The sequence below is a fragment of the Mauremys mutica genome, chromosome 6 (assembly GCF_020497125.1).
Source record: "Mauremys mutica isolate MM-2020 ecotype Southern chromosome 6, ASM2049712v1, whole genome shotgun sequence".
Taxonomy (NCBI): Eukaryota; Metazoa; Chordata; order Testudines; family Geoemydidae; genus Mauremys; species Mauremys mutica.
This window is the reverse complement of record NC_059077.1, coordinates 102,529,162-102,541,813: the sequence shown is the minus strand read 5'-3', so window position 1 is coordinate 102,541,813 and position 12,652 is coordinate 102,529,162. Positions and strand designations below refer to the sequence as shown.

Sequence of the window (12,652 nt, the reverse complement as noted above, 5' to 3'; positions counted from 1 at the left end):
TCTATTGGTATAACTGCAACAACAATAGAGGGTGGGAGGAGGGGTTGCTGCTTTAACTATATCGATACAGTTAGAGAGAGAAACTTTCTAGTGTAGACAAGCTTCTCAGGCCAGGTCTACACCAAAAAGTTAGGTTGACCCAGCTATGTTGCAAAGGGGTGTGAAAAATCCACACATTAAGCAATATAGTCAAGCTCACCTAACTCCCAGCGCAGACAGCATCAAGTTGACAGAAGAATACTGCCTCTCAGGCAGGTGGATTAACTACAGTGACAGAAGACTCATTATCGTTAATATATGGATAAGGAATGTCCACATTGATGTGCTGCAGTGTTTCTAGTGAAGACACAGCCTAATCCATACATTGACTCTAATGAGAATTGGAGCAAGCCCATAGAGAGCTAACAAATTAACTACCACCACAAAATATTCAAACTGTTTTGGTTATTTATTTTTTTTAAAGTCATTCCCTGACACTTTAAACTTTTAATTTGTAGCACAAACATGAGAAAATGCAAAACAAGCTTTTATATTTCAGTTTCAGCTGAAAGCAAATTATCTCACCATCTCACAAAACTAAATTGTGAATATCTGATTTTTATATCAAGAAGCTGCTCAGCTCTAGCAATTTTGTTTTTTAAAGTTGCATTTCCCAACATTAAACATTTCTTTCACCAAAATTTGTGAAAGTTCCAGGAGCATCTCACATTGGCAAATAGCAGCATGACAAAACAATAATGATTACATGTTATATAGCAAACAATTCTCACGATCAGTGTTTAATTGCATAGGCACAGGCACATCTCAATGAACATCCTATCTACCCTCCTGCACTAGATACCTTTAATGATGAAGTATTACCGTCAGAAGGAGAATGCTTCAATAAAAATTGTACTGTAGTAAAAGTACCCTGAACAATCAAAAAACTGCAATTTAAACAAACAGTAAATAAGGAAAGTTTCTGTGCAGCAAGAACTTTTTGAATCAATGGATCCAATCTTACCACGGACAGTGATGATCCATCCTTCTAACACAGTGTCCACAGCGACTGCAGTGATGGGATCGCTTTGGTCTCATCATATTACATTTATTACATAGTTCCCAAAATTCTCGTTCTAGAGAGAAAATTGAAACCAGGTTAAATAAAAATGAATGTCCGCTGAAGTGCCACTAGTTTTCAGATCTCACCAGTTACACATATTGAGCTTCTGGAAAAAATACATTCTTCCTACAGAAACCAGCATGCAAGAACCTCTCCCCCACTCCTCTCTCAACTGCTCTAGGATGGTTGGCATACCTCTACCATTGTGGGCTGATTTTTACTCCTAATCCCCATCTCTCCCTACTATTTTTAAAGAGTCGCCAATACAACATGAAACTCTTGGCTAGGAACAAGGCAGGAACTGGGAAATAAAGAATTTTTATGTTTCTAAAACTATTCTCGCTTCCACTTGGACTGCTTTTTTTCTAGAACACATCACCAACAGTGTTAACTCTAAAGCTCAGACAGAGTATCAAATCCCACTGCCATCCCCAGCTCAATACAAAAGAATTGACCAGTAAAATAATAGAATACAAAATAGATTTCTGAAAGGTCTTCCTCCTCAGGATCTCAAAGTGCTTTAAACATTAAGCAAACATCATAACATCCAACAAGTAGGAATTTTATAGATGAGGAACCTGGAGGAGAGAGACAGTGTCCACTAAGTTTGGGAGCTAAACTTGAGATACCTAGGGATTGATTTTCAGAGGTACTGAGCTCCCACAACTCCAGCTGAAGTTAACATGAGCTATCATTGCTAGGCATTTCTGAAAATACAGATATTATTTGCCTCAAGTTGGGTATCTAAAACCAGTGGACACTTCTGAAAATTTAGGCCTCAAAGAGCTGGCGAAGATCACATTGTTTCTAGGATGAAAACACACTGAGACCTTAGTGCTGTCAATCATTTAAAATGTACTTTACTTAATTTTTTTTTTAAAGGAGTGCAGTAAAGGTGCTATGGAGTAAGTCCAAAATCATTGGTCTATGATTCCTATTTGTAACAAGTGCCATCATCTTTTTTATTTTTAATCTGATAAAAATCAAAACTTATAAAAGGAAAGCTACACCAGTTTTCATTGCAATGCATTCTGAAAGTTTACATGAGGAAATGCTTTTCACTATAATAAATGATGTATGGAACAAGTTTTAAAATTCAATTTGACACTTTTTGAGCCTCCTGCTGGCAGCTCCCATCTTTCCCATTTTGCAGAAAAATGACATTTGCACACTGGTAGTACAGAAGCCCAATACCCAAGATCACTAAACTAGTAATAATACCAGATGGAAACTGATTTACAATCTGTTCCCATAAAGCCAGTGTCACAAAGGTGTCACTCTTTAATAAGACAGCTACTGTTAACAGGAGGCTCAGAAACACCCAAAGCTAGTTTTCAAATATAAGTTACACTGAGCAAAAAATGTATCTCACCATATCAACCTGCATAAAACCAGAGTGCTGAAGTGAAGCTTAAATGTGATTTTTTGGTCTCAGTCCTATCACTAATGGGACTAGATGCAAAAACATAATCACAATTGTCCCTAATTGCCCAGTTGTCAGCAGTATCCACAGAGCTCACTAAATGAATGAGGCATGGAGAATGAACCAGCCTCTCAGTTGATGGAAATGACTGCAACGTCTCAGCATGCTGCCTGGGCTAAGAACTAAGAACTATGCCGTCCTCTCACTAAGGAAAGGAGTGGTGATGGTGGTACAGGCTCAATTGGGAAGCATGGCATTTAGAGGTTAGAAGCCCAATGCCAGCAGAAATGCTAAGACTTAAAGCAAACATACCAGGAAACCAAAGACAGGAACCTGCGAGTCCAGTGCCAGATAGACTACTTATCCATTCCATGAGGAACTGAATGTGATATTTAGCAAAGATCCCACCAACAAGCTAAACATGGAACTAGACAGCAGCAGAGCTCTTGGAGACAAGACAATGACAAGATCTCTGACAAGCTGGAGAACCCAAACCTGGAGAAGAAGTGGCAGCCCCTACCAGTCAGGAACAGCAGATCCAGGAGCATGAGCAACAGCACCCTGAGGCAGAGAAAGGGAACGAGCAAACTTCACCATCATTGCCTGCCATCTCCATCATCTTGTGGGACCCCAGAAATTTCTACCTATTTCTTCCTGAGATATGTCCTAACCTGACCAGGCCCTTAGAGAGAGAGCCAGATGACATCACCACCTCCAGTTAAATCTAGAATACCACCTGGGATGTGAGACTTTGCCATTCCGCCTCCCCCAATGCATCCTTTTCCTTCCCCATTTTGTTTCTTCTCTTTCCTATCTCTCTTATTTTAATTTCTATCTAATAAGAGTCTGGCTTAGCCAGCTAAGACTGTATATTTTGCAAGCCAGTGACCAGAAAGAGGGAGCCCTGAAAGCAATGCCCTAAACAGACCAATGGTAGAACAAGTTTGCTAGATCTCAGAGTTTCTGATAAAACCATGTGCCATGCCTGTGTTTCTTCAGCAGTGAGGTTGCAAGTGAGAGTCAACACCAGAGACTGAAGCTCCATCTTTGCTCTTTTTATCTCTCCCTTTTTGTGTGTGTTTGTCTTGTTTTGTTTTCTAGGAAACGGGATCAGACTTCAGCAACAGCAGCTCTAGCCCATCTCAACTAACTTCTTTTCTTTTCCCCAAAAGGATCTTATTAACATCTTTAGTACCATTTAAGAGATTGACAAAAAAGGGGTTTTTTCCTTCTAAAAACTCTCCACAGCCAAAGTAAAATGGAATAAGAAATGTTGTTAAAATGACAGCCTTATTTAATACTTCACATTTCAAATGCTTTAACTGTTTGTCCTCCTTTTTCTTTAATAAAAAGTTTGAAAGGATTGTTAATGGTGAGTTTGCCACAGTACTCAGCAGACAAAGGTCTCTGTATACCAAACTGTGTTTAAAACTGCTTAATGTTAGACAGTTTCAGGGTCAAGTTAACACCTTGGCTCTTTGGGGCCATATATTCCAACAACATTAATGCCACAACACCATTAGTGTCATATTACTAGAGAGAAGAGCTCCACTTTGGCCTCTGGGGGGGAAAAAGAGTTAAGTTTTGTTTTAAATCCTCACATGCATTTTTCCAAACCAGTTGATGTTGAAGTCCAAAAATCTCCCATAGTGATCCACTAAGGCCTACATCACCAGGTGGTAGTATCCCTTCCTGCAAATGGGCTATGCAGATTGATGGAGTAGCACAGACAGGTACTTGGGTACTGTTCCGGAACCTTAACTATTCAGAACAGTCAGTGATATCAGCACACTGGCCATCTCGATCACATGCCCTTGCAACACAGCATATGACCTTGCTCACCTCTATCACAATAGCACCAACACTAGATTTACCAAACCTTGTTTGGTTTTCAAGGGAGTGGTTGCAAACAAGGGTAATAAGCTTCCAACAGCTATTAAAATTAATATTAGAGATTATGCTAAGCAACCAACATTGTATTATTTAGAAACATATTGCAATATAGTACCTGTGAGTGGTATCTTTGGCCTTTCAGGTAGTTTTCCTGGATCAGCTATGGAGGCTCTCAATAACGAAACTATACAAAACAATGAAACTAAGTAGTAGCCTGAAAAATAAATACGTAAGTATTCAGAATATTACATCAAGTGTATCTTTGGCCAAAGATTGCATGCCTTAATGTGTCACATTTTAATCATTTCCAGCACAGCAAAAGATTACTTTATAGGAATGAGGCAAGACAACAGAAAATTGCAGAAAAAAAGAAGCTGCAATAAATTGGAATATTTGAAAAGTAAATCTGATTTAAACTAACATACCTTAATTAACACATGTAAACCAGCATTCCATTTATGCATATAAATATTTCATACATATATTACATATAAAAAACAACCTTAAAAGAACATATTAAGATTGCAAAGTCAAACACACAAAAGTTAGGAAATACCACAATTAAGGTTGCACATCTAATTGGGTGATTTGTACATATAAATTATGATAGTCTTTAATTACATGATTGCATACAATTTTTTCCACAGGACTGCTGCCTCATTTGGCACACAAAATGAACAATGCTTACTGAACGAGCAGCAATATTTTGTTTTCTCCTTGTTGTTCAGTATGTGGGCGCATGCCTCATTTACTGCATGCTATTCAAACACTGCTCCAAAGACAGAATTATTAGCTTCATCAGTTTTTCTAATGGTGCTCATCATTATGGCATAGAAGTGCATCACAACAATTTATTTTCACGACACCGCTAAGATAAAGGGGTATTATACCCATTTTACAGATGGGGGACTGAGATAGAGATAAATTAAGGTCAAAGGTATTCACTAATTTTGGGTGTCCAAACTGAGACACCTAGGACCTGATTTTTCAGAGTACAGTACTTAGCATTATATAGCACTTTGTGTGTTCAAAGCACAACTTCCATTTACTTCAGTTGCAGTTGTGAGTGTTCAGCACTTCTGCAAATCAGATTCCAGGGCCTCAAGTCAGGCACCAAAAAAAAGGAACTCACATTTAGTGACTCACCTGGCATCACACAGAAAATCTGTGACAGAAACAGGGATACAATCCAGTTATCCAGGGCAGCATTCTACTGCCTTAATCTATGAGACCATCTTTTCACTTCCTGAAGTCCCCTGCTTCATTCACTACACACCTTCCAATTTCTGCAACAAATGAAGCTAGGTTCCTACATTCCACAGCCTCCTTACACAATCCATCATGGGCACTGAATGAGGCAGGAGTGGAAACAATCATATATGATCATATACTTAAAAAGTTATACACCTCTACCCCGATATAACGCTGTTCTCGGGAGCCAAAAAATCTTACCATGTAATAGGTGAAACCGCGCTATATCGAACTTGCTTTGATCCGCCGGAGCGCGCAGCCCCGCCCTCCCAGAGCACTGCTTTACCATGTTATATCTGAATTCATGTTGTATCGGGTCACGTTATATTGAGGTACAGGTGTATTATAATTCATACACACATGGGACTGAATCAAGGTTGCATAGACAACCTTAATTCTGAGTTGCTTTTGAGTACTTCACTTTGCAACCTTAATGCTTTTAAAATAGTTGTGTGTGTGTGATTTTCTAGGTTTTTAAAACAATTAATTGGAAAAAAATCTCCTCATGTGCCATCATATTGACACCCACATGGCTCATCGGCAGGGTTGGAGCCTTTATCTCCACCTTGCAGACATCTGGCACTGGAGCAACTGAGAGCAGGAGTAGGTTGTCATTCTCTCCATGGACCTGCATTAGAGGGGGATGAATCACTTTGCCAGTGGGTTTCCACATATATTTGTTGATTTCAGAGGAACAGTGAAATTCAGGAATCCTGGGTTTCATTCCAGTTTCTAGAGGGGAGTGTGCTTTAGTCGGTGGACACAGACTCTTGTTCCTATAGCACTCTCCCCTCAAAGCTTGGCCTCTTCTGCCCCATCCCCTCCAACCTGTCACTGTTCAAGTCCTATCTCTTCCCCATCCCTGGTGCCTCGTCCCAGTGCCATTCTCCTCAAATAGCCAGCCTGAGTTAGCACAACTCATTAACTGCTAACATGACCACTCTGCAGCGTTGACACAGGCTATCTCCACCTGATTGCTGCTAGTCCTCCAATATCTTCTCACAATACCACCATGTCCCCAGATGGGACAGGGAAATTCTCCTACAATTCACTGGGAAGTAATTCATAGAATAGCTCAGCTTACTGTACTGCAAAGAACTATGGGATGTGCCCTGGGTTGCCAACTCTGACTGAAGCTATTCCAGGAGATTCTCTCCCTTCCTCCCACAGCAACCCTAGCTGTGCCCCTGAAGTCTTAAGTGCCACACATGAGTGAGTGCTGTGCCACTGTGTACAGGCGAGTCTCATCTTACGCGGGGGTTCCATTCTGCGGTTAGCGCATCAAGCGAAAACCACGTATAGTCAAAATTACATTGAGTTGAATGGCGGGCAGAATCGCCCGCACTACAGGTACAGTATTAAAATTGTTATTTTTCTCTTTTTTGTTGTTTTTTTTGTTTTTGCCGACCGCGTAAAGCTGAAATTGCATGTGTTAAATGTGCGTAAGATGCGACAGACCTGCATGCAGCAGCTTGAATGTTATTTCAAAGTGTAGTTGCTCTCACTAACTTGAGAGGAGTAGCTCAAGTGTAGAAAACTTAACTGAAGTGAAAATATACCCAAATACACCCACAATCCCCTCTCCCAGCATCAGCTGCTGATGCGAATATGGGATATACACCTCTACTGCGATATAACGCTGTCCTCGGGAGCCAAAAAATCTTACTGCGTTATAGGTGAAACCGCGTTATGTCGAACTTGCTTTGATCTGCCAAACTGCGCAGCTCCGCTCCCCCGGAGCACTGCTTTACCGCATTATATCCGAATTCATGTTATATCGGGTCCCGTTATATTAGGGTAGAGGTGTATTGTATACCTGCTCAGCTTTTCCTGATACTGATGTACATTCATGCAGATTAGTAGGTACAGGCTGGCCACGGGATTCACACATGCTGTGTTGGGAAAAAATGCAGATATATGGACATACTGAACTGTGTCAAATGTATGTGTCAAAGCCCAAATACAGTTAGCATGTCCCTGTCTGTAGTTAGGGCTTTAATCTAAAGTAATAACAAAATAAACTATTTCAGATTTATTGTATTTCAAAAATAAGGAGGAAGTTGGATTTTTAAGAATCAGCATTAAGATAAATTTTTGTTGGCTTGCTCTCCTTCTTCCCTGAAATTCTGGAACTTGATACTACATAGGTCAGAGTAGTTGCTATTGCCCACAGGTACCCATTTATTTATTTATTTACACTAGCTAGGAGAGAGAGATTGGGCTCAATGCAACTTACACAGTATCGCTGCAGCTGAAGTATGTCCCTCTTCATAGTGAGGAAAGAGGATAATTTGGGGAATAAAGAGTGTGTTGTAAAGCCAGACGAAGATAATCATGCCCATGCAGCACCACCCCTGCGGGTCAACCACAAAATGAATTTGTAGTCCCATTGTACATTATCCGAAGGCAGCTTGCCACGCAGGGAAAAAACAATGATCCTAAAAAAAAAAGAAAAAGAAAAACAAGCCCCCCACCCAGTAAGTTGAAGTAGTAACATGAAAGCTTCATCGCTGGTTATTAGAAAGTTAATAAATATTGGTAAACTGTTCCCTGTACTTCCAGTAGCATAACTGTTATTTGGTTCATGTGCACAGATTTGGAAACCAGGTGCAAGTTTCTCAATGTTTCGAAGCCTCATGCACAGAGTTCATGCACTACCATGGGATATACACTTATGGTTTCTTTTTCACTATAAACATCTCATTGTCTATTGCTTAACTTTTACCATGAAGATGAGTGAAGAGACAAAGGATATAAAACCTGAAGAGGACTTCAAATGCAAGTGAAAATAGGTGCACTTACAAAGATAATCAGCCAACCAATGAGTTTAGGAAAACTCAGCAGAGACAGCATAGGGGTTGGTTAACATAAAAAATAATGCTGATTTTCTCTCTCTTTCTCTTTTAAAACTAAGCCAACTACCACAAATAGCACACAAGGTTCTCTTTACCTACTTATGTCTCATTCCATCCTACTGTACCACCCAAATTTTGAAAGATTATTTATATTCAATCTATTTGAAAATTAAATCCTCACATACTTCTGTAGCAATCTGCTGTTGAAGCTCTTCACTGATCATGTATCCTCTTTTTTAAATGCTGAAAGTGGAAGGAATTGCACTTCCATAAACATTTTTCCCGTTAAAAGGGGTCACAACAGCATGCCAAAAATTATTTATATGGCAAATAGGTCAGTCACAATGTCATCTCCTAGCCCCTTTGCTCACCCCTAATTCCCATCATATTAATGATTTACAGCACAATCACAACCCTTGTGAAATCATTCCACAGGCCACTTGCCAGAACAGTGATTGCAGGTTTTTATTTTTTTTGGAGATGAAGGAGCTATTGTGAGGAGGACAAGAATTCCTTCCCTTCCTCTCACTTCCTTCCTCCCTCTACTGCAAAGCTCCTGAAATTTAAGGGCTTGTCTACACTACCAGTCAGATCGATGGGCAGCAATCAATCTAGCGGGGATCAATTTATCGTGTCTAGCATAGACGAATAAATCGACCACCGATCGCTCTAGTGTCAACTCTGACTCCACCTCAATGAGAAGTGCCAGGGTCGCCCGTCAACACACTGCAGTGAAGACACCGCGGTAAGTATATCTAAGTACGTAGCTGAAGTTGCGTAACTAAGCTCGATTTCCCCCCCCCCCCCGTAGTGTAGACCAGACCCAAGAGAGAGAGAGAGACTCCCTCATCCTAGAACTCACTCCCCATGTCAGTTGGGCAAAATCCCAATCTTCTGATTTACATAATGCCCTAAAAGCCATCCTTCTATTCAAGCTTCTCTTTTTGGCAGATAGCAGGGTGAAGAGATGAGGCTATATTGTAGTTTATTGGGAGATAAGAGTTTGAATGACATTTGTAAGCCAGTTATATTATACATATCAGAACTGTAGAAATCCAAAGTGGATTGGATGATCTCTTTTTCCATCTCATTACTAAAGCAGGAATGTTTACCTAACACCTGTTTTTGAGTGTTTTTCTGTAATCTAATTTTAATGTCCCAAGTGATGGGGCTTCAAGCACTCCAGAGCCAATTCATTTCACTGTCATGTTTTTCACAGATTTCCTCAATTTCTATCCCCCCTCAGTGTCTAGCAAGATATTTCAGTATTTTTACCCTTTTATGTCTCTCAGACAAGCTATACGTATTTAAAATGTTAATCTTTCATAAACTTATGTTCATTCTTTTTTCTTTTCCTTGAATATGCTCCAGTACTGAAAACAAAATTTTATATGTGGTTGCATCTCTATATTCACTGAGAGGATGCCATTGCATAAACAGCTTAATATTGCAACAGACTTCATTGCGTCAGATTACACTACACTTATATCCAATTTGCTGTCCATCGTCATTAGTTCTTCAGCTTTACTGTTTCCTAGGTTTTCCAGCTCCAAGCAAGTGTGTTTCAGATTACACTCCATATCTATTGATTTGCATTTTTTCCATCTTCAGTCATTGCGGAGGAACTAACAGAATTCTTTGCTTCAGGGGTCACGGCTGAGGATGTTAGGGACCTTGTCAAAGGCTTTGTAGAAATCTAAGTACGCCATGTTCACTGGGTCCCCCTTTTCCACTTTTTTTTACCCCATTCAAAGAACTCTAACAGATTATTAAGATATGATTTCCCTTTACAGAAACCATGTTGACTTTTGCCCAACAATTTATGTTCTTCTACGTGTCTGACAATTTTATTCTTTACTATTGTTTCAACTAATTTGCCCAGTACTGACGTTAGACTTACTGGTCTGTAATTGCCAGGATCACCTCTAGAGTCCTTTTTAAATATTGGCGTTACATTAGATATCTTCCAGAAGCTGATTTAAAGGACAAGTTACAAACCATAGTTAACAGTTCCGCAATTTCACATTTGAGTTCTTTCAAAACTCTTGGGTGAATGCCATCTGGTCCCTGTGACTTGTTACTGTTAAATTTATCAATTAATTCCAAAACCTCCTCTAGTGACACTTCAATCTGTGACAATTCCTCAGATTTGTCACCTACAAAGGACAGCTCAGCTTTGAGAATCTCCCTAACATCCTCAGCTGTGACCCCTGAAGCAAACAATTCTGTTAGTTTCTCCGCAATGACTTTATGGTCTTTAAGTGCTCCTTTTGTATCTTGATCGTCCAGGGGCCCCACTGATTGTTTAGCAGGCTTCCTGTTTCTGATGTACTTAAAAAACATTTTGTTATTACAGTACCTTTTGAGTTTTGGGCTAGCTTTTTTCAAACTCATTTTTGGCTTTTCTTATTACATTTTTACACTTAATTTGGCAGTGTTTATGCGCCTTTCTATTTACCTCACTAGGATCTGACTTCCACGTTTTAAAAGATGCTTTTTTATTGAATGCATTATTTGCAATTTTATTTTAAATAAAGCAATCAAGAGTGTCTGGCAATGTTTCTGTTTTAGAAAGCCATGTTTCTTATTGCCCATGATTCCAATAACCTTTAAATGTTTAGTAATTTGACGGTAATCTTGTTTTTTGGGGAAAAAATCCATTTTACTTCTCCCCACTCGCACGCTTCCTCCCCCCCAGCCTGCCCCTCACTCGCACGCTTCCCCCCGCAGCCTGCCCCCTACTCGCACGCTTCCCCCCCCCAGCCGGCCCCCCACTCGCACGCTTCCCCCCCCCAGCCGGCCCCCCACTCGCACGCTCCCCCCCCCATCCAGCTCCCCACTCGCCCGCTTCCCCCCCCAGCCGGCCCCCCCCCCCCCCGCGCCCCCCCCCAGCGGGCCCCCCACCCGCCCGCTCCCCCCCCCCGCCGGTGCCCCCCCCCGCCGGCCCCCCTCTCGCCCGCTTCCCCCCCCCCAGCCGGCCCCCCACTCGCCCGCTTCCCCCCCCCCCGCCGGCCCCCCACCCGCCCCCTGCCCCCCCCCCAGCCGGCCCCCCACTCGCCCGCTTCCCCCCCCCACCCGGCCCCCCACTCTCCCGCTTCCCCCCCCAGCCGGCCCCCCACTCGCCCGCTTCCCCCCCCAGCCGGCCCCCCACTCGCCCGCTTCCCCCCCCAGCCGGCCCCCCACTCGCCCGCTTCCCCCCCCAGCCGGCCCCCCACTCGCCCGCTTCCCCCCCGCAGCCTGCCCCCACTCGCCCGCTTCCCCCCCAGCCGGCCCCCCACTCGCCCGCTTCCCCCCCCCGCCTGGGCCCCACTCGCACGGTTGCCCCCCGCAGCCGACCCCCCACTCGCACGGTTCCCCCCCCGCCTGCCCCCCACTCGCACGCTTCCCCCCCCGCCTGCCCCCCACTCGCACGCTTCCCCCCCCCAGCCGGCCCCCCACTCGCCCGCTTCCCCCCCCAGCCGGCCCCCCACTCGCCCGCTTCCCCCACGCAGCCGGCCCCCACCCGCACGCTTGCCCCCCCCCCCGCCTGCCCCCCACTCGCACGCTTCCCCCCCCCCGCCTGCCCCCCACTCGCACGCTTCCCCCCCAGCCTGCCCCGCACTCGCACGCTCCCCCCACTAGCCCCGCTTTGCCTCAGCCCCCGGACTCCTGACACCCCCACCCACGCAGAATCCCCCGGGGATCCCCACAGCGCCCCCTCCTCGCCCGAGGCAGAACTGACCGGTACGAGGGGGCTGATCCGCCCCAGCGGGAGACACTCCGACCGCTCTCGCGCTCACCTAACCGCCGGCCGCAGACTACCTCCGCCGGCTTCCACCACCTTCCGCTTCCGCAGGGTTCTACGCATGCGCGCGCGGATGGCGGTTGGCGGAGTAGGGACACGCTGAGCGCAGCGGCCAACCGCACTGAGGGCGGGAGCGGGACCGTGCTCGTTGCTGGGTGCGTTCTACTCCGCCCCGCGCGCGCTCCCTTCGGCTGCCCGCCCGTCCCTGTCCTCAGCTGCAGCAGACCCGGGCTGGCGGCTGGAGCGGGGCACAAGAGTGCCCTGATTGTTGGGGCAAACCCCTGTCAGAGTCAGACTTTTGCCAACTCCGAGCATTCCAAAGGCGTTTGGCCTCAGGCCTCCCC

The 12,652-nt window shown here is 44.0% G+C and overlaps 1 protein-coding gene across 6 annotated transcripts in view; it reads right to left on the bottom strand.

Moving 5' to 3' along the window:
* The window catches only part of ZDHHC21 (zinc finger DHHC-type palmitoyltransferase 21), a 76,888-nt gene extending 64,536 nt beyond the window's left edge, over positions 1–12,352 (bottom strand). For 4 of the 6 annotated variants that reach the window (XM_045022435.1, XM_045022432.1, XR_006580711.1 and 1 more), the window contains exons 1-4: positions 12,246–12,350; positions 7,906–8,107; positions 4,534–4,632; positions 1,004–1,115 (exon numbers count right to left, since the gene is read on the bottom strand). In XM_045022435.1, coding sequence (XP_044878370.1) covers positions 1,004–1,115; positions 4,534–4,632; positions 7,906–8,059 — 365 coding nt within the window. In that variant the 5' untranslated portion in view covers positions 8,060–8,107; positions 12,246–12,350. Of the gene's footprint in view, positions 1–1,003; positions 1,116–4,533; positions 4,633–7,905; positions 8,108–8,709; positions 8,768–12,245 lie in introns of all 6 variants that reach the window. The other 2 variants (XM_045022433.1, XM_045022434.1) reach the window with 2 other exon arrangements.
* Positions 12,353–12,652: the final 300 nt, after the last annotated feature.